The sequence below is a fragment of the Hyperolius riggenbachi genome, chromosome 6, assembly GCF_040937935.1.
Source record: "Hyperolius riggenbachi isolate aHypRig1 chromosome 6, aHypRig1.pri, whole genome shotgun sequence".
NCBI classification, from domain to species: domain Eukaryota; kingdom Metazoa; phylum Chordata; class Amphibia; order Anura; family Hyperoliidae; genus Hyperolius; species Hyperolius riggenbachi.
This window is the reverse complement of record NC_090651.1, coordinates 302,698,344-302,720,173: the sequence shown is the minus strand read 5'-3', so window position 1 is coordinate 302,720,173 and position 21,830 is coordinate 302,698,344. Positions and strand designations below refer to the sequence as shown.

Below are 21,830 nucleotides of genomic sequence, written 5' to 3'. Positions count from 1 at the left end.
GATTATTGAGAAGAATAATTTTGGACTGGACACTTTTTGCTCAAATGTAAATAAAAGCTTAGAAATGTTTTTTTCCAGAGTAATGCCTCTTGTATATTGTCTTATTATCTTTTGGGACACCTGTAATTTCCCGTCAAAAAATTACTTGCTGGTTGAATAAAAGTAACTTTAAGTCAAAATTTTCCAATGGTATGAATATTTATGGGCAGCACTGCATATTAATAAATTGACAATGTACCACACACCATTCAATTTTCATAAAAATTGATCCGAAAATCCACCACTCCTAATCGACTTATATCGCATAAAAACGTGAAATTCGATTGGATTTCTTGCTTGAATAAAAAAGAAAGCTTTCGATTTTGCGAGAAATCTGATTGTTTTCATAGAAAACAATCCGATTATTTTATTGTATCGTGTGTGGGCCACCTTTAGTGGTGTAACTGCACACATCTGCCTATTAACTACTTATGCACATTGCACACAGCACATCCTACACAGAACACTTCTGCATACTATGAGCTAGATTAGTTCACTTTTCTCCTGAGTTTTCTCCTAGATGAAATTTTCATATTAAAATGCCTTTTAAACCACTAGCAGGCAAGAAAGTACTCAAAATAATTTTCACAGTACTTTCTCACCTACTTTTTAGTACTTTTTCATTTGCAGAAAGCTGAAAAGTTATTAAAACATAAGATGGATCTTCTCCTTGGAGAAAATTTAGGAGAAAAAACTGAATTGGATGTTGCCCTATATACCCTATAAATTACATATCTGTGGTGCTAACAGACCTAACTATCTCTCCCTAAAACAATACAATTCTCTCCGTCTCTGTCTACCTGTTCAAACACAAGATGGAGTGACTAACCCGTCCCTCTGCCCACTTTAATATCTGGTTGTGGTGGGATCCAGGCCCGGATTTACCTCAGAGGAGCCTATAGGCACAGATGTCCTGGCACCTTAGACTTTGCCCTCTGGGAATCTACAAACCCCCACCGAACTGCACCACAAGTGTGCTGGCTGGCCCAGCTGTCACTTCTCCCCTACTTCCCTTGCCCTTCATAGGTAGCTACAGGTTCCCTTAAAGAGACACTGAAGCGGGAAAAAAAATGATGATATTATGATTTGTATGTGTAGCACAGCTAAGAAATAAAACATTAAGATCAGATACATCAGTGTAATTGTTTCCAGTACAGGAAGAGTTGAGAAACTCCAGTTGTTATCTCTATGCAAACAAGCCATTAAGCTTTCCGACTAAGTTAGTCGTGGAGAGGGCTGTTATCTGACTTTTATTATCTCAACTGTTCCTGAACTATTTACTTTTACTCTGCTAGAGGAGAGCTCATTACTTCACAGAGTGCTCTGAAAGACTCATTTTGAATGCTGAGTGTTGTGTAATCTGCACATATTATAGAATAATGCAATGTTAGAAAAAACACTATATACCTGAAAATAAAAATATGAGAATATTTTCTTTGCTGCTAATCTTTTAGTAATTATTCATAGTACACAACCAATTCACTATATCATATTTTTTTTTTCGCTTCAGTGTCTCTTTAAGTATTAGGTAGTCAGATGTACCCTCAACATAGAGTAACTAGAGTTGCCCTCAAGTATTAAATAGCTAAAGGAGCCTCAATATTAAGTAGCTAGAGGTGTCCCCAAGTATTGGGTAGCTAGAGGAGAATGCCGAGAGAAGGTTGAGTAATCTCTTATTTCCTATCTCATCAGGACTCTGCGTAGGAAGGAGTTAGGGAGGCACTTGGGGAAGGGAGTGGGCTGTCTTTCCATCATCGGCATGCGCCTGTAGGCACGTGCCTACAGGGCCTTATGGTAAATCTGGCCCTGGTGGGATCTCTTCTCATTAGCTGCTGGGCTTGGCTTCTATCCTGGGAGCAAATTATTCACTCAAAAGACACCCATTCTGTACTTCCCAACACAATTTTGGCACTTGTTACCACTGCAGGTTCTGTCTTCCCTCGTTCACAAGTGAGAAAGGCTCGATTTGCCATAAGAATGAACTTTGTATTCTCGCTCGCTTATCCCTACTTCTGAATTGAAGTTATGCCTCTGCTATAACCCACTCTCCCACTCACTGCAAATACTCTCAAGATTAGCAGCACTATTGCTTATACTTTTAAAGTCCTTCATTTTAAGTTTGGTTTGTTCAGTTAAAAGGCTAATTTTGAAAATGTTTTTTGCTAATGTCCGTTGCTGCAAGTTTGACCAACGTCATGAAAGAGATTCACATATGGCCCTGTTACTGACAGAAGAGCAAAAGTGACTCAGACCGGATATCACAGCAACCTTTGTGGTTTCAAAATATTACACCACATGGCCTCAACTCACTAATTTACATGGGCGTAACTATCGCCCCTGCTGCGTCTGCGGCCGCAGTCAGGCCCGGAAGCACGTAGGGGCCTGTGAAATGATAATACACCGACCTGGCAAACAAGAAGATTTTGAAGAGTCCCTAAGCAGACACCACGTGTATGCATATAGGCATACCCACGGCTATTTGCTAAAGAGGAGACACTTAATGGCCACTGAGTGAGTGCTGCAAGATGGAGAAGTGTGTGTGTGTGTATCAGTGAATGCTGCAAGATTAAAGGGGGACTGTGTGAGTGAGTGAGTGAGTGTGTATGTGTGTGTGTGTATGTGTTTGTGTGTGAGTGTGTGTGTGTGTTTGTTTCAGTGAGTGCTTCAAGTTTGTGTATATTTTATTTTTGTATATACGTGCATTATCTATGTACTGTGTGAAAGCATTGTGTATATGTGTGTCTATCTGTATAGAGAGGTGTACGTCAAAAAAGGGTGCCTGGAAGTTTAGGTGCCCGGGTTAAAGTGTAAATGTAATGTGTCAATGATGGCCACACTTGTACACTGGGGGAGGAGGACTGGAACGTTAAAAAAGGGGGCCCCATGACATTTTCACAGAGGGGGCCCCAAGGTTTGTAGTTATGCCCCTGCTAAATTAATAAACTAACAACCTGGAACCATGTCCTGTGGTCTGGTGAGACCAAGATAAACTCGTTTGGTTCAGATGGTGTCAAGGGCGTGTGGCAGCAACCAGATGAGGAGTACAAAGATAAGTGTGTCTTGACTACAGCATGGTGGTGGGAGTGTCATGGTTTGGGGCTATGTGAGCGCTGCCAGCACCAGAGAGTTACCCTTCATTGAGGAACCCATGAATGCCAACATGTAGAATGACATACTGAGGCAGAGCATGATCCCCTACCTTTGTAAACTGGTCCTCAATGCTGTATTCCACCATGATAATGAGCGACACCTCCAAGATGACCACTGCCTTGCTAAAGAAAGTGAGGATAAAGATACTGGACAGGCCAAGCATGCCCCCATGCCTAAAGCCTATTGAACATCTGTGGGGCATCCTCAAGCAGAAGGTGGAGGAGCGCAAGCTCTCACATGCACAAGCACAAGGTTTGTCATGGAGGAGCGGAAGAGGATTCCAGTGGCAACCTCCCAAAGCTCTAATGATAATGAACTCCATGCCTTAAAGAGTTACTAACTTTTGTTGCCAGCGGTTTAGTCATTAATGGGTGGGTGTGTGTGTGTTAAGTTATTTTCATGTGACAGCAAATGTACACTGTCACATAAGCTGTGCACTGGTTATGTTACAGTGTATCAAAGTACAATCATCACTACCTATAAATCAAAATTGCAGTACAGCAGACCTGCAGAGGATCTTGGCGTTTTGTCGGACCCATCCACTGGGCCCCTCATTTGTGGCCAAATTGAAGACTACTTAGATTTGATTGAGGGGAAAGAAGTTGGTGGTTTGATAATATAGAATATACGGTAATACTTACAGAAAAAGTTTTATATCAAATGAAGTGCCCAAGAGATAAAGAGGAAGACCTTTGAAGGCCCTCAAACAATTATATAAGCAATCAACATCTCAGAAAATTGCTTATGATCTCTTCATTGTCAGGCAAGAGCTTTGAGGCATTACTCTATAAAAATGAAGGATAGTAACAGAAATCAAAGTTAATTCTTTACAAGAATAAAGAATAAAGCAGTGTCAATGTTAGAGAGAAAGATCAAGCTCAGATGGACTACAGTCCAAATCTCACATATATTTCATCCTTTTATTTGTCACCATCTCATTAACCCAAAGCATAAAACTGAAGCTTTTAGTGTTTTTAGGGCACACTGCAATTTATACTCAGGCTGGTGTACAACAACCATTGGCACACATTATTAGAGGACCACTGTTGCGAAAATCTTAAAATGTAAAATGCATGTAAATACACAGTGGTGTAGCAATAGGGGTTGCAGAGGTAGCGACCGCATCGGGGCCCTTGGGTCAGAGGGGCCCTGAGGGGTCCTCTCTCAAGCACAATATTAGCTCTCTATTGGTCCTGTGTTGGTAATAATATATATTTCAATAAAGATATGCAGAGAGGAGACTGGTGGCTAGTGAGCGGCGATTGGAACCAGGTAGGTGAGTAGTTTAGTACAGGCTTCCCTGCACATTGCTCTCTGCAGTCAGGAGGGGGGAGCATGGAGGGCAGCCCTGGGAGAGGTCGGGCTGCCCTCCCCGCGGCTGTGGCTCTCCCCTCCATTAGGGGGGCACCTACCTAATACTGGGGGGTAGCTACTTATCTAACCTATACTGGGGGGCACCTACCTAATCTAACCTATACTGGGGGGCAGCTACCTATCTAAGCTAATACTGGGGGGCACCTACCTAATCTAACCTATACTTGGGGGCAGCTACCTATCTAACCTAATACTGGGAGGCAGCTACCTATCTAACCTATACTGGGGGGCAGCTACCTATGTAACCTATACTGGGGGGCAGCTACCTATCTAACCTATACGGGGGGGCAGCTACCTATCTAACCTATACTGGGGGGCACCTACCTAATCTAACCTATACTGGGGGGTAGCTACCTATGTAACCTATACTGGGGGCAGCTACCTATCTAACCTATACTGGGGGGCAGCTACCTATCTAACCTATACTGGGGGAACCTACCTAATCTAACCTATAATGGGGGGCACCGACCTAATCTAACCTATAATGGAGGGCACCTACCTAATCTAACCTATACTGGGGGGAAGCTACCTATCTAACCTATACTGGGGGGCAGCTACCTATCTAACCTATACTGGGGGGCAGCTACCTATCTAACCTATACTGGGGGGCACTTACCTAATCTAACCTATACTGGGCAGTAGCTACCTATCTAAACTATACTGGGGGGCACCTACCTAATCTAACCTATACTAGGGGGCACCTACCTAATCTAACCTATACTGGGGGGCACCTACCTAATCTAACCTATACTGGGCAGCAGCTATCTAACCTATACCAGGGGCAGCTACCTATCTAACCTATACTGGGGGCACCTACCTAATCTAATCTATACTGGGGGGCAGCTACCTATCTAACCTTTGCTGGGGGGCACCTACCTAATCTAACCTATACTGGGGGGCACCTAAGTATCTAACCTATACTGGGGGCAGCTACCTATCTAACCTACACCGGAGGCACCTACCAATCTAACCTATACTGGGGGCAGCTACCTATGTAATCTATACTGGGGCACCTATCTCTCTAACCTGTATTAGGGGCACCTACCTACCTACCTAGCTAGCCTATACTGGTGGCAACTATACTGGCTACCTATATTGGAGGCACCTACCTAACTAACCTATACTGGGGGCACCTACCTATCTAACCTATGCTGGGGCAACTATTCTGGCTACCTATATTAGCCCACGTAGCCCACTGCCTTACTGTTACAGTTACAGTTACGTTAACCACTTAAGGACTGCAGCCATAAAACCCCTTAAGGACCAGACACTTTTTTCCATTCAGACCACTGCAGTTTAACGGTTTATTGCTCGGTCATACAACCTACCACCTAAATTAATTTTACCTCCTTTTCTTGTCCCTAATACAGCTTTCTTTTGGTGCTATTTGATTGCTGCTGTGATTTTTAGTTTTTATTATATTCATAAAAAAAGACATGAATTTTGTCAAAAAAAATGATTTTTTTTAACTTTCTGTGCTGACATTTTTCAAATAAAGTAAAATGTCTACATACATTTTTGTCCGAATTTATTGTGCTACATGTCTTTGATAAAAAAAAACCCATTCAGTGTATATATATTGGTTTGGGTAAAAGTTATAGCGTTTACAAACTATGGTGCAAAAAGTGAATTTGCCCATTTTGAACCTTCTCTGACTTTTCTGAGCACCTGTCAGGTTTCATGAGGTGCTAGAATTCCAGGATAGTATAAATACCCCCCCAATGACCCCATTTTGGAAAGAAGACATCCCAAAGTATTCACTATGTGGCATGGTGATAGAACATTTTATTTTTTGTCACAAGTTAGCGGAAAATGACACTTTGTGACAAAAAAATAAATAAAAAAAAAAGTTTCAATTTCTGCTAACTTGTGACAAACAAAAATGAAATCTGCCACGGACTCACCATGCCCCTCTCTGAATACTTTGGGATGTCTACTTTCCAAAATGGGGTAATTTGTGGGGTGTGTTTATTGTCCTGGCATTTTGGGGGGTGCTAAATTGTAAGCATCCCTGTAAAGTATAAAGGTGCTCATAGGAATTTGGGCCCCTTAGCTCACCTAGGCTGCAAAAAAGTGTATGAGATATCGCCGTACTCAAGAGAAATAGTATAATGAGTTTTGGGGTGTATTTTTTACAAATACCCATGCTGAATGGGAGAAATATCTCTGTAAATTAGATTTTTTTGATTTTTTTTACACACAATTGTCCATTTACAGAGATATTTCTCCCACCCAGCATGGGTATGTGTAAAAATACACCCCAAAACACATTATACTACTTCTTCCAAGTACAGCAATACCACATGTGTGGCACTTTTTTGCACCCTAACTGCGCTAAGGGGCCCAAAGTCCAATGAGTACCTTTAGGATTTCACAGGCCATTTTGAGACATTTGGTTTCAAGACTACTCCTCACGGTTTAGGGCCCCTAAAATGCCAGGGCAGTATAGGAACACCACAAATTACCCCATTTTAGAAAGAAGACACCCCAAGGTATTCAGTTAGGAGTATGGTGAGTTCATAGAAGATTTTATTTTTTGTCACAAGTTAGCGGAAAATGACACTTTGTGAAAAAAAACCCCAATAAAAATCAATTTCCGCTAACTTGTGACAAAAAATAAAATCTTCTATGAACTCACCATACTCCTAACGGAATACCTTGGGGTGTCTTCTTTCTATAATGGGGTCATTTGTGGTGTTCCTATACTGCCCTGGCATTTTAGGGGCCCTAAACCGTGAGGAGTAGTCTTGAAACCAAATGTCTCAAAATGACCTGTGAAATCCTAAAGGTACTCATTGGACTTTGAGCCCCTTAGCGCAGTTAGGGTGCAAAAAAGTGCCACACATGTGGTATTGCTGTACTTGGAAGAAGTAGTATAATGTGTTTTGGGGTGTATTTTTACACATACCCATGCTGGGTGGGGATAAATATCTCTGTAAATGAACAATTGTGTGTAAAAAAAAAAAAAAAAAAAATATCATTTACAGAGATATTTCTCCCACCCAGCATGGGTATATGTAAAAATACACCGCAAAACACATTATACTACTTCTCCTGAGTACGGCGGTACCACGTGTGGCACTTTTTTGCATTTCACAGGTCATTTTGAGAAATTTGGTTTCAAGACTACTCCTCACGGTTTAGGGCCCCTAAAATGCTAGGACAGTATAGGAACCCCACAAATTATCCCATTTTAGAAAGAAGACACCCCAAGGTATTCAGTTAGGAGTATGGTGAGTTCATAGAAGATTTTATTTTTTGTCACAAGTTTGTCACAAGACCCGGAGTTTGATTGGGTAGCACAATGGAGATGTTTAATATTAGGAGCAGGGGTAAGGTGGATCTTGATACGATCTATTTGAAAGAACCTAATGCAAAAGAAATGAGCCTGGAGGGCTGCTTTAAAATGTTACAAGGATTAATGCAGAAGGAGGTGAATGCATGGTGGGATATGGCAAGTCTGGGAAAATATTCTCAGGCTGGCATTGTGCCGAGAAGGTTTAGGTGGGATCTGAGTGTGTATGATGGGGAAGAAAGTGATACAAATGATAAAGAGTTGGGGGATTTCCTTGAGGATTGTGGGGGTAAACTTCTGAAAATTTTGGCTAAAAGAAAGGAAAATAGATTAAATAGACTAGCTAGGGAAATTAATGAGGTAAAAGCCAAGATAGAACCCTACAAAGAAAGTTTGGAACTTTCTCAATATGTTATGGAGCTAAATAAAAGTATGGAAAAAGTTGAGAGAGAGGCGAGAGAACGACGGGTTCTCAGGTTCCAAAAGGATTGGCAGGAGTACAAGGAAAATGTGGCATATAAATGGCAGATGGAACAGAAGAAAAGGAAGGATGCTGAGTTGCAACAGAAACAGGAATCAGAAATGCTCCTGGAGAAATTAATCCCACAGGGAGCGCCACCTCAAGGTGCTGGCCAGGGTGAGGATAGGGGGGTCCACATCCAAATGGGCAAATGGGAGGGTCCCATGGGACAGGGGGGGTGGTCGCAGCCGCAGAGAAGGGGAAGGGGGGTAGGAATAGGGAGGGGAGTGGAGATGGGCTCCAACTAGACATTTTCAGGAGCATTTGCAAAGGGGTCCGCCCAATAGGGAACCCATGGGATACCTTGTGCCCTCACAGGGAGGATGGAGGGGGGGGGGGAAGGGGTGGAGAGATCAGAGGTAGACCCCAGGAAGCATACAATGTTCCTGTCTACAATCGATATGAGCCAATTCGAGAGTTCACCAATTACAATCATTTTGAGGTAAGTAACAATTCACAGGATTTTTTAGAGAGGGGGGTGGGGGGGCAGGGGGGATGCGGTATGGGGGTGGGAGGAGGGTATCGGATCTGTTGTAAGACCAGATCAGGAAGAAGAAATATGGTGAGTTCTTTTGTGACTGGAAGGGACCACAGGATTCGGGAATGTTTAACCTGCAATTCTACGTATGTGGTATATCTAGCCTGGTGTCCCTGTGGGATCCAGTATATTGGTCGTACCACTAGAAAATTGAAAAAAAGGATGTCGGATTATATTAGAAATATTGAAAAAGGGGTAGAGGGGCACAGTCTCTCCAAACATTTTAATCTGCTGCATAATAGAGATCCTACTCTGTTGCAGTTCACGGCACTACAGAAGCTGTCACTGAAGTGCCGAGGTTGCCATAAAGTGAGGGAGGTGTCGAGGCTGGAAACAGAGTGGATCTACAAAATGAAAACACTGCACCCCCATGGGTCTTAATATAGAAGTAGACAATTGCTTCATATCTGATGACTAGATGTATTTTGGCATGAGGGGTATATGTACACTGCTATAATGTTTTTTATAATTTCATAATTTTATTACTTTTCTATTTTTCTAATTGTTATTATTTTGTATTTGGGTTCTGTAAGCCCACGAGAAGGTGGGGCCACTAGATGGTTGTGCACGTTGCAGTGAATTATTGTTGGTTACACTAGACACTAAAAGTGTACACTGTTACAGAAATTAGTTATACATAGGGGGGTGGTAAATTGATCACTTATGGTGGTTCCAGTGTTATGGCACATTCAGGTAGTAATAGTGTGGTACAGAGAGTATTGATTATGATAAGGTGAAATTATATAATTATGGGAATACATTAGTAATAAATAGATATCATGTTTAGGGGGTGTAGTTAATTGTGGGGGTACACTAATGATGGGAGGGTGGGCATTTCTCTATGACACCTTGTATTAGTGGGAGGGAGGTTCTCCCTCTTATGACACGTTATAGTAATTGATTGGGGAATATAATTCATGTATACTAATAGGTAAATATGGATGTTATGGGATTTGAGTTTTAGTTTGACACGATATAATACAGCACTAATGAGCTATTCAATTGGAGGTCCCGGGATATTGAATATGGTTAAGGTTTGATTTAGTGAATATAGCGCATATGGGTATGGGAGATTATGGTACTATATAGTTGTGAATGGTGTGGAAACCTTGCATGTATCCTGGTTTATATTTAGAGGATTGTGGGTTACTATGGCAACTCAAAAGCTATTGCGTGAGCCCGATGATGTTCCCGTAGGAGCGTGGTCTCGAATTTCCCCTAAGCGCTCGCGCGAGATGTGTGGTCAGGGAAGGAATTCTCGGAGACCTGCGGGCATGCGCGATCCGTGGTGGAGCGCGGAAGTGACTTGCGGAGAGTCTCGCGGGATCTGAAGGGTAATTGATGCGGGTCTGCGGTTGGGGGATAATGTAATTATGTTAGGTGTAATGCGCGCAGGCTGTGTGCAGGTTTTTACACCATTAGGGTCGGAACTATAAGGGTTGTTGCATATGTATGAGGGGTGGGTATATCAGCACTGCCAGCGAATCCTGACCCAGAGCCCTTGATGAGTCGAGAGACGAAACGCGTAGGGCGTGGCTTAGCGGGCAGGGAGCGGCAGTGCAAGAAGTCCTGGACTTTTATTGATACATGCTGACATTTTACTGATGTTTGTGAGTAGCACTACTGATTTTATTACCTGAATTAAAGGGTTTTATGCTATATGAAGTTTTTAGTTGCAGTGGGCTGATTATCTGGCTGGAAGCTGGGAAGGTATAACCTCAAGCTGGCAGAGATTGCTGGGAGTCACAGGATTGTGCACACACACTGTGAAGCTGTCTGTGATCTGGGCAGCCAAAAAATCAGGTGAGCACGATCCCGGAAGGTGGGGGTGGCACAGTGTTGACAGGGCCGGCGCTACCATAGAGGCAAAGGAGGCAGCTGCACCAGGGCCCCAGAGCTTGTAGGGGCCCCGAGTGGCTACAAAAGGAAAAAAAATTCAAATCGACCTTATAGTTTTTGAGAAAATCGATTTTAAAGTTTCAAGGGAAAAAAAATACACATTTAAAAAACAGCCGACTTTAATGGTTAATAGCAAATCCACCTTAAATTCTAGAAACCCTAAATTTGCAAGATATGTTAAGGAGATCATTGGGAATAAGAGGAAAAAACAATTTTTCAAAAAGACCTTATAGTTTTTGAGAAAATAGATTTTAAAGTTTCGAAGGAAAAAAGTATACTTTTAAATGCGGTAAATGTCACTTTTAGTAGCAAACCTAACGGTAGTGTAATTTTACATGTATCAAAAGAAAGAGCAATAAATTTCCTGACGGGGTTTCCAGGGGGTCCATACGCAGCCGCAGCGCTTTGGCCAGGGATCGCTATACAGCCGCAATATGGCTGCATGAAGATCCCTGGCATTTTTTTTCCTATTTTCCCCCCAAAAAATTTATGTTTGGAGTGTGGGATTTTTTTTTTTTAATTATGTGGGGTCCCCCCTCCTAAAACTGTTTAACCCCTTGTCCCCCATGCAGGCTGGGGTAGCCAGAATGTGGAGCTCCGACCGATTGGGGCTTCAAACCCTGACTATACCAGCTGCAAAAAGGTCCCTTAATGCCGATTTTTGCTCTGGGGTATCTGTTGGGGGGGGGGGGGGGCAGGTTTATTTTGCCCTGGGGCCCCATTGTTTCTTAAACCGGCCCTGAGTGTTGAATTGGTGGCCCCCATAATTAGAGCACGGTGACATATCCTGGCTAGTGGGTGATCCTTCTCAAACACCAGCAGTACAGCCTGCGCAATGATTTTTATTTGTGATTCTTTGGAGAATTGCCTGTGAATTGGATTGGAAACAAGAAGAGTTGATCGTGGTTGGAATTCATGCTGTACTAGCTGTCTGTGGGTCTGGGCAGCCAAAGTGCAAGGTGAGAGCAGTCACCACGGGTGGCGGTGTGCACAGCGATTGGTGATATCCAGTAGAATTGTGCATAGTCGGTGGAGAATTGCTCAATTGATCTGGCAGCCTATGCGATGAAGATTTTCTCTGTTTTCTTTCATGTATGAGGTTATCGGTTCTGGAGATTGAAGAGGACCTGTGAACTGTGGGACGTGGGACTTCTTTATTGCTAGAGGACTGTGAGGCAGCGCATAGTTTTATAGAATTATATTTATATGTGTCAGTGCAACATTGTAACTATTGCAGCATACCCACAGTAGAGTGTAGGTTTAGGACTAGTAGGTGGAGCTCGCTGAGTGTTTATGTGTGTAAATAACAGGTATGCTTCTTTTGAGAGTAAAATGAGTCACAAAATTACTTTTCTCCTACGTTGCTGTCACTTACAGTAAGTAGTAGAAATCTGACATTACCGACATGTGTTGAGCTAGTCCATCTCTCCACAGAGCATTCTCAGCATTGCCTTTATTTTTTATAAACACTCCCTGAAAAAGATTTATACAGTGATGCTGGCCAGCCTCCATACTCGCTGTACACTTTTTTGGCAGTTGGACAGAGCAACTGCCTTTCACTAAATGCTTCTGATAATAAAGAAAACCCTGAGAACCCCCCATGAGGGTATGGACTAGTCCTAAACCTGTTGGTTCTGTCAGATTTCTACTACTTACTGTAAGTGACAGCAACATAGGAGTAGTGTAGTGGGGGTGTCACAGCACCTTGCAGGGAAAAAAGGCTCCCTTTGCCATATCGACTTGTTCATTTGGCACTTTTATTGGCCCGATGAAGCGGGCTTGGACCCGCGAAACTTGCTGCCAGTGCTAAATAAAAATCCTTTGTCATATACAAGGATTTCGTTATTGAGGTAAGCCACCTCATATTATTTCTTCGATTTTAAGCTGTTTTTAGATGCTTTTATTTCAACCAGGGTGCCTCTTTACCTCTAATTGAGCAACATAGGAGAAAAGTAATCTATGGCTCATTTTACTCTGGAAGAAACATACTTCTTATTTGTATGTGTTTATATATATTTTAAATCTAATTTTTTTTGCAACAGTGGTCCTTTAACCTATTGTTAAGCCTTGCACATATGCTGGACTAAACTCAGCAGATGCGGCTTCCTTGTTATGGTGATTGTGTTATGTTATGTTGCAATTCAGCATGTCAAATTGTGTCCAGTATTTTAAACAATGTGTAGCACTTTAAGCACCTCAAACACATGCATGAAAAAGGGGAGCAAGGAAATCTTTGTTGCCGCCCAATTGTGGCTCATAAAATCTCGGTAAAATTTACAGATGTACTAAGTTTTAAAAGTGTAAATTACTGTAGTAAATCAGTAATTAAAACTTATATTTCACTACAACTTAACCTAACACTATTCTCACATATAACCCTCCCTTACTGATGCCTAATCTTTAACCCCCCCCCCCCAGCCCCCACCACCACCACCACCATGCCTAACCCTTACAAAAAAAATGCCACGCCTAACCTTAACCAAAATCAGCCACCAATCCGCCGAAATTACATACACACGCCATTATACATTGCAGCTAAACTGTGAAATTTGAGTGTCCGCAGGCAGCATGGGTGCCCAAATTTCACTGTATAGTTGCAATTTAAAATGGCACCTACGGCCACACCCAATTTGCAAATCCGATTTGCGATTCTGATTTTACCTGGATGCTATCTAAACAAAACACACAAAAAAAAACGCAGTAAAAACGCAGCATGCAGTACCAATTAAGAATTGCAAATCGGAATCGCATGTAAAATCACGTCAAAATCACAAATTGGAATCGGAATTGCATGTAGCGTGCAAGAGGCCTAAAATATACAAGTTCAGGAGACCAGCAAAGACTTAAAGCAAACCTGAAGTGAAAATAAACTTATGATTATAATGAATTGTATGTATAGTACAGCTAAGAAATATAACATTAGTAGCAAAGATAGGCATCTCATACTGTTTCCAGTACAGGAAGAGTTAAGAAACTTAAGTTGTTATCTATGCAAAAGATCCTCTCTGAGCTCTTCAACCGAACATGGGTCAAAGACAGCCCTGCATTCTGAAGCACTTATACATCAATGAAAGAGTGAGAGACAGATTTAGATTTTTCTGTAGGGAAGTTCACAGGGTACAAAAAAGGAGAGGTCTGGCATAATTGGATCAATAGACCACCTTATAATACAAAAAAGCACTTTATTGTAATCAGTAGCCCAAGCTACGCTCAAGATTATCGCCAGGGTTGTTAAGATACAGAGTCTGGTTTGTAAACTGCAAATATGACAGAATGATGCAATGTTATAAAAAAAAAAGCTCTCTAACTGAAAATAAAAGTAAAAGACTTTACTTTGTTACTAATGTTCTATTCCTTATCCACACCACACATACAATTCATTATAGCATAAGTTTTTTTTCTCTTTAAGTTTGCGCGTGCATGAAAAATGGGCGCCGTGAAAAAAGGGCCCGGCTGGATAACGAAATGGCGCGGGTGGATAACGAAATTTGATAATGATAAACATCATTGTCAAATTTGGTTAACGATAAATACCAACCCCCCCCCCCCCCCCCCCGGTGGTGCCTAATCCTAACCCCTCCGGTGGTGCCTAACCCTAAACCCCCCCCCCCGGTGGTGCCCAACCCTAACCCCCCTGGTGTTGCCTAAAACTAACCGCCGCCCGAGTGGTGCCTAACCACTCCCCCTGGCTGATGTTGCATAACCCTAACCACTCCCTCTGCAGAAACACCCTTTTACACATAGAAACAATAATATCTTTGATAACATGAAATCTTGGCATACAAAACGAAATAATATGACAAAAAACTATAACGTTGCAAGCTTCTAAAATGATAACATACTTCAAAAACTTTAATGTTTTAATGTTGTTAACAATATATATCACGGCACCCTTTTTCTGCTTTTTTACGATAATTGTATTAAAGTCTATGGCGGGCGGCGCCCTTTTTGTCCACCCTCAGCCAGCGCCCTTTTTTCCTGCTACCAAGTTTGCTTTAAGTGAACCCGCCAGCTTTTGACTCTGCCAAAGGCTTACAATCTATAGGTGGTTGGGGGGGGGGGTCACTAGGTAAGGCTCTTGGCTGCATAAAATGCTACCATGCCTAAAATGTTACCATGTGTAACTATTTAATGTTAGTTTAGAAAAGTGCTGCAATACAGTGACTTTACATTTACCTTTCAGTTAGATATGCTTGCACCTATTGTAAATGATTTACATATGCATGATGACACATGACAGTATAACTGTGTTAATATGTATTAATATGTGTACGTAGTTGGTATGTGTTGCATTACACTCTACTCTATTAAAGTTTGCCAAAAAAAAAAAAACATTAACATTACCTTGCAGTTCAGAGTGTATGTAAAAGATACTTAAAGGATACCTGTAACCACAACCCAAGAAAAAAGTTAGATACTCTCTTAAGAAGAGGGAAGACTCTGGATCCGTTAGAGTCTTCTTGTTCCTCTCTGTGTCATCTCATTCCACCGCCAGGCTCCCCAATGCAGCATTTGACATTACTGTAGAAGAAGCGTTGGGGTCTCCTCGGTAAGCTACAGAAGTATCCGGGTCTCCGAGGACTTCTAAAGACAAGTAGCTCTGTACTGCGCACAGACCAGAGTAATCCTGAGGAGACCCGAAGGTGCAGCCAGCAGTGAATCTGAATTTGAACCTGGTGGTGGAATGAGGGGATGCAGAGAGGACCGGGAAGGCTCTAAGGGTTTCAGAGCCTTACTTCCTCTCAGTGACGTAGCAATATGGAATGCAGAGGTAGCAACTGCACCAGGGCCCCTGGATTAGAGGGGCCCTTGTTCAACTGCTGTATTAGCTCTTTATTGGTGCTTTGCTGGTAATGATCACCTCTAGGTGTGCTTTGATTAGTTGTAACCATTAATATGCTGTTCACCCCCCCAGCTTACACCTCTCTGACACTGTAGATGTCCTTGGCAGGTGTATAAATCTCACACTGGGTTCCAGAGCTCCTAAGCTTCACTACTGCCTCCTCTTAGGTGGTGGTGGGTTACAGTTATCCTTTAAGTGTGGTTAAAATGTCTACTAATGTGTCTATGATCAAAAATGCAACATACAATGGATTTCTACAGCACTTATCTGTGGAATGAAAACTTTTCATTGTGTGCTGTGCCAGAGTTTGGGTCATCTTTAAGCCATAAGTAGCAGTCAACCACAAAAAGTGGTTTTGTTTAAAATAACAATGTACATTAAAGAAATAAATTGCCAGTGAGATGAGCTACTCACCAATAACAGTGCTCAGGAACTGCAGGGTAGTTCTCATGCTGCTTCCCATGATGGTTATCAGTAAAGAGGAACAGATTGCAGTCAGTCTCTTATAAATGTGAAACTATAGAGTTATTTCCTCTTAGCTGCTGATATATAGCACACAAGCATTTTTTGTAAACTTGTAGAGCATTTTAGGAAAAGGAAACCCAAACACCCAAAATAACTTTCTATAATCCTGATCTGTTATGGTCATAACAGATCATGGGTGGCTCCAAATAATGTTCATAACGTAATGTAAGTACATGATCCTAGGTTATTTTCTGTAGGCACAGTATTAATGTAGCATATGTTTTTACTCGTACAGTACATGACTTGGCCTCAGCAATTATTGCTGCAACAGTGTCACACATGCTTCTAAGTAAAGGTTAAAATGTGTAAAAATGTAAATGGAAAAACACTTAACTACAATCACATTGGTATTGTTTTGTGTATTTGTATAGCACTGACACCTTCTGCAGCACATTACAGAGTACATAGTCATGTCACTGACTGTCCTCAGAGGAACTCCCATCTAATATAACCATAGTCATAATATAATATAATATCTTACCATATTATTATTATGTATTTATATAGCACTGACATCTCCTGCAGCACTTTACAGAGTACATAGTCATGTCACTGACTGTCCTCAGAGGAGCTCACAATCTAATCCTACCATAGGGCTTGATTCACAAAAGAGTGCTAACTGTTAGCACGGCAGTTTTCGCGCGAATTTTCGCATTGCGCGCAATCGCGAATTTTCACGCGAAATCAATATCGTTTTCGTGTGAAAAGTTGCGTTTCTGCGTGAAAACTTTATCGTTTTGCGTGAAAATTCGCGAGCGCGCGCAATGAGGAAATCCGCGTGAAAACGGCCGTGCTAACAGTTAGCACTCTTTTGTGAATCAAGCCCATAGTCATAGTGTAATGTCCTACCATATTATTATTATGTATTTATATAGCACTGACATCTTCTGCAGCACTTTACAGAGTACATAGCCATGTCACTGACTGTCCTCAGAGGAGCTCACAATCTAATCCCACCATAGTCATAGTGTAATGTCCTACCATATTATTATTATGTATTTATATAGAACTGACACCTTCTGCAGCACATTACAGAGTACATAGTCATGTCACTGACTGTCCTCAGAGGAGCTCACACTCTAATCCTACCACAGACAGCCATAGTCTAATATCCTACCATATTATTATTATGTATTTATATAGCAGTGTCATCTGCAGCACTTTACAGGGTACATTTATTTATTTATTTATTGTATTTACAAAGCGCCAACATATTACGCAGGGCATAGTCATGTCACTGACTGTCCTCAGAGGAGCTCACAATCTAATCCTACCATAGTCACAGTCTAATGCCCTACAATGTATTTATTGTATTTATTAAGCATTTATATAGCATTGACATCTTCTGCAGCACTTAACAGAGTACATAGTCATGTCACTAACTGTTCCTCAAGCTCACAACTTAATCCCTACCATTGTTATAGCCTAAAATATTGTTCTTGGTATTCATTAAGTAGACATATTACAATAGTCATGTCAGTGTCACCAGAAGAGCTCACAATCTAACCCCTACCATAGTCACGGTGAGAGGAAGCCAAATGGGGAAAAATGATCCAGGAACTAAGGCAAAGACAGTTAGATGCAGGGAATGACACAGGGAGGGAGAAAGAGACACATGGGAAAAGGATTTCAGAAAGAGATACACTAAGGGCCTATTTTAACTACACACAGATTCTGGATGCAGAAAACTGACTCCAATGAATGCCTATGGGAGATCTGCATCAGAAAAATTGCGTTTAGTGGAAACAGACCCATAGGCATTCATTGGAGTCAGTTTTTCTCCATTAGTGGAAACAGGCACTAAGAAAAGCCTAGAGGATAAACAGTGGTGCAGAGGATCCTGACTGTGGTTCCTCTGCATGAGGTCCTAGAGGTCATGAGGCCCCTGTGTAGCTGGATGGTCTGCATGGGTCTAGGTCTGCCTCTGCTACTCATGGTTAAGAAATGGAAAACTGAAACTAAATAAAATTACACAGAAGAATAGTAAGACATAACAGCAAAAGCTGTTCAAGTAATAACTTAAATGACTAACACCGGGCCACATGCAAAGAAGAACTGAGTGTTCATATAATGCAGGGATGTATACATCAGACAGCTCTATTAGCAGTTTTAGCATGGCATTTTATATTTCATTATGGATTTTTTTTCAAAGTGATTCAAGCTTCAAATAGCTGTTAAATCAATTATTATAGTTTTTGTATCATTAGTTATTTTTTATTAAAGTTTTATTGCGCAAAAAAAAAAAAATCAGATGACTATTACAGAACTGGCAGATTAGTCTTTCTAAGGGAGGGACTAAGTTGCCGCGTGCAAGCAGCATGAACACCATTTTCTAGCACATTTATCTCCATTACAAATCAATGTGTGTTGTTAGGCAAAAATGGACAATGATTTTAATGGAGATAACGTGGCCTGATGGAATAAAATGGAGCACTGTAGTAAGTTAAATATGTAAACAGGCCTATTCGTTAATAGGAGATGCAGGGTCGGATTTAAGCCAAGGCCACATAGGCCATGGCCTAGGGCATCACAGGATCAAGGGGTGGGTAGGCAGCAGGCTATACTAGGGAAGGAGAGAAGGGTCAACTGGCTACCTATATGGAGGGAGGGTTGGTCATCAGGCTAACTTTACAGAAGGGAGAGAGTAATCTGGTTTCTTACACTAGAGGGAAAGGGGGAGGGGTCATTAGGCTATCTAAACTGGAGGAGGAGGAAAGGGTTATCTGACTACCGATAGTGTAGGTTTGGGGGAGGAAAGGTCATCTGGCTGTCGATAATAACGGGAATGGTCAATGGGCTACTTATACTGGAGGGAGGGGGAAGTGTCATCTGGATAACTAAATTGGAGAAGGGGAGGGGACATCTGTTACCTATACTGAAGGGGTCCAGCTGCTGATAGTGGCCTTGGGCGGTAAAGAGTGCAAATTCGGCCCTGATGGGCTGTCACCTCTAATGCAAGATTGCATACAGGGACCCCTACCTGACTGAATGTTATGGTTTGGGCTGATACAAGTACTGCAGTTGATGCAAGGGAAATAGTGTGTGCTGCGCAAATAGTGCAACCCATATTAGACAGTACACCTGAACCTACTTTTTGGCACTTCTTCAGTTAGCAGAGTGCTGAAAAGGTTTTCACCTTAGTATCCTAAGAGACATTTTATAATCTTCTGTTTAAAGTGAAATGAAACCCAACATTTCTTCTTTGCTCTAAAAAATTATTTACAGCACATAATATACGAACACATTTTTTTAAGTAAAACAGCATTCAAAGGGTTATATCACAGGACTGACTTTTTCTCCTGCAGCCAGGGGCAGCTGCATCAAAACTGGTGATAACCTTATCTTGTGTATACATTCTTCCCTTGATACAATTAAAGTGGACCCAAATTAAAAATACAAGATTTCAGAAATAAAATCTATTTTCTAAATTATAATAATAAATAGCAGCCTTTTTTCAGCTGCATGATGACAAATATAAAATATTTTACATTTATTGGAGGAACCCCTTCCTTCCTTTCATATTGCCGGGACAGAATCCGGCAGACTGGTGGAGTAGGAGGTGTCTGGCAGAGGAGGAATTGCTAATGGCTGCCACCTGTATAACCCTAGTTATGAAAAGAGAAGGGTGAAAAGCATGCACTGAAATGCTCATGGGCTTGAAGGAGTGTTTATTTAGCTTTGTATGTGTCAGAGTGGTGCAACTAAATATTTTGAATTAAAAAAATGTTTGGTTTGGGTCCGCTTAACCTCTTGAGGACTGCAGGGCTAAACCCCCCTAGTGACCAGGCATTTTTTAGCTAAAATGGCCACTGCAGCTTTAAGGCCAAGCTGCAGGGCCGCATAACTCAGCACACAAGTGATTCCCCCCCCCTTTTCTCCCCACCAACAGAGCTCTCTGTTGGTGGGGTCTGATCGCTCCCCCCATGTTTATTTTTTTTTTAATAAATATTATTGTTTGGTTTTTTTTTAAAAAAAACCCTGTTTCTTTAACTCCCTTCCCTCCCTCCCTCCCTCCCTCCCCACAGCCGGCCAAATATGGCGATCGGCTGTCATAGGCTTCTGCCTATGAGAGCCGATCGCTCTCTTGTCCCCCATGGGGACAGCCGTGTCACACGGCTGTCCCCAGTGCAGCACTGCTGCTGATCGCAGCGCTGCACAAAGTAAATAGACGGCGATCACGCCGTCTACCGGTCTCCCGAGCGGCAATAGCCGCTCGGAGACTGAAGGCGGGGCGGAGCTCCGCCCCCCAAGCAGGAGATGCGCGCGCAGCCTGCGCGCGATCTCCTGCAAAACAGAGCCCCAGGACTTTACGCCAATTGGCGTTAGGCGGTCCTGGGGCTGCCGCCGCGGCCACGCCTACTGGCGTGACGCGGTCGGCAAGAAGTTAAAGGAATACTGTAGGGGGGTCAGGGGAAAATGAGTTGAACTTACCTGTGGCTTGTAATGGTCCCCCGCAGACATCCTGTGCCCGCGCAGCCACTCACCGATGCTCCGGCCCCGCCTCTGGCTCACTTCTGGAATTTACGACTTTAAAGTCAGAAAACCCCTGCGCCTGCGTTGCCGTGTCCTCGTTCCCGCTGATGTCACCAGGAGTGTATAGCACAAGCCCAGTATGGTCTGTACCTGCGCAGTACGCTCCTGGTGACATCAGGGGAAGCGAGGACACGGCAACGCAGGCGCAGGGGTTTTCTGACTTTAAAGTCAGAAATTACAGAAGTGAACCGGAGGCGGGGCCGGAGCATTGGTGAGCGGCTGCGCGGGCACAGGATACCTGCGGGGGACCATTAGAAGCCCCGGGTAAGTTCAACTCATTTTCCCCCGACCCCCTACAGTATCCCTTTAAAGTAAACATTCTCTGACTGTGCAGAAACTTCTGCTAATGAGTCCTGAACAGAAACACTGCTCAGAAATCATTACTGGGTGCATTTATTGAACTTTGGGAACTTATAATTTCTAAATGAATAATAATCCTTGTGCACAAAAGCAAATATGATAATTGTATGGGTTCTAAAAAGGAGGAAAACACATTTTTATTGAATATTTTGTCAGAGTTTAAAACCGCTTTAAAATAACTTTTCAGCACTCTGCAATTGAAAAAAGTACCAAAAAGTAGGTGAAAATGTAATTTCTAAATACTGTATTTTCTTGCTTCCTGATGGCTGAAAGAGACACTGAAGCGAAAAAAATATATGATATAGTGAATTGGTTGTGTACTATGAATAATTACTAGAAGATTAGCAGCAAAGAAAATATTCTCATATTTTTATTTTCAGGTATATAGTGTTTTTTCTAACATTGCATTATTCTATAATATGTGCAGATTACACAACACTCAGCATTCAAAATGAGTTTTTCAGAGCAGTCTGTGAAGTAATGACCTCTCCTCTAGCAGAGAAAAAGTAAATAGTCCAGGAACAGTTGAGATAATAAAAGTCAGATAACAGCCCTCTCCAAGACTAACTTAGTCGGAGAGCTTAATGAGAATCTGTATTGTTAAAATCACTCAAAAGTAAACATACCAGTGCGTTAGGGGACATCTCCTATTACCCTCTGTCACAATTTCGCCGCTCCTCGCCGCATTAAAAGTGGTTAAAAACAGTTTTAAGAAGTTTGTTTGTAAACAAACAAAATGGCCACCAAAACAGGA

General features: G+C 42.1%; 1 protein-coding gene across 1 annotated transcript in view; it reads right to left on the bottom strand.

The window, feature by feature from the left end:
• LOC137522819 (immunoglobulin superfamily member 1-like) overlaps window positions 1-16,120 on the bottom strand; it is a 73,229-nt gene extending 57,109 nt beyond the window's left edge. The window contains exon 1 of the mRNA XM_068242925.1: window positions 16,073-16,120. Coding sequence (XP_068099026.1) covers window positions 16,073-16,109 — 37 coding nt within the window. The 5' untranslated portion in view covers window positions 16,110-16,120. The remainder of the gene's footprint in view (window positions 1-16,072) is intronic.
• Between the last annotated feature and the right edge of the window lie 5,710 nt (window positions 16,121-21,830).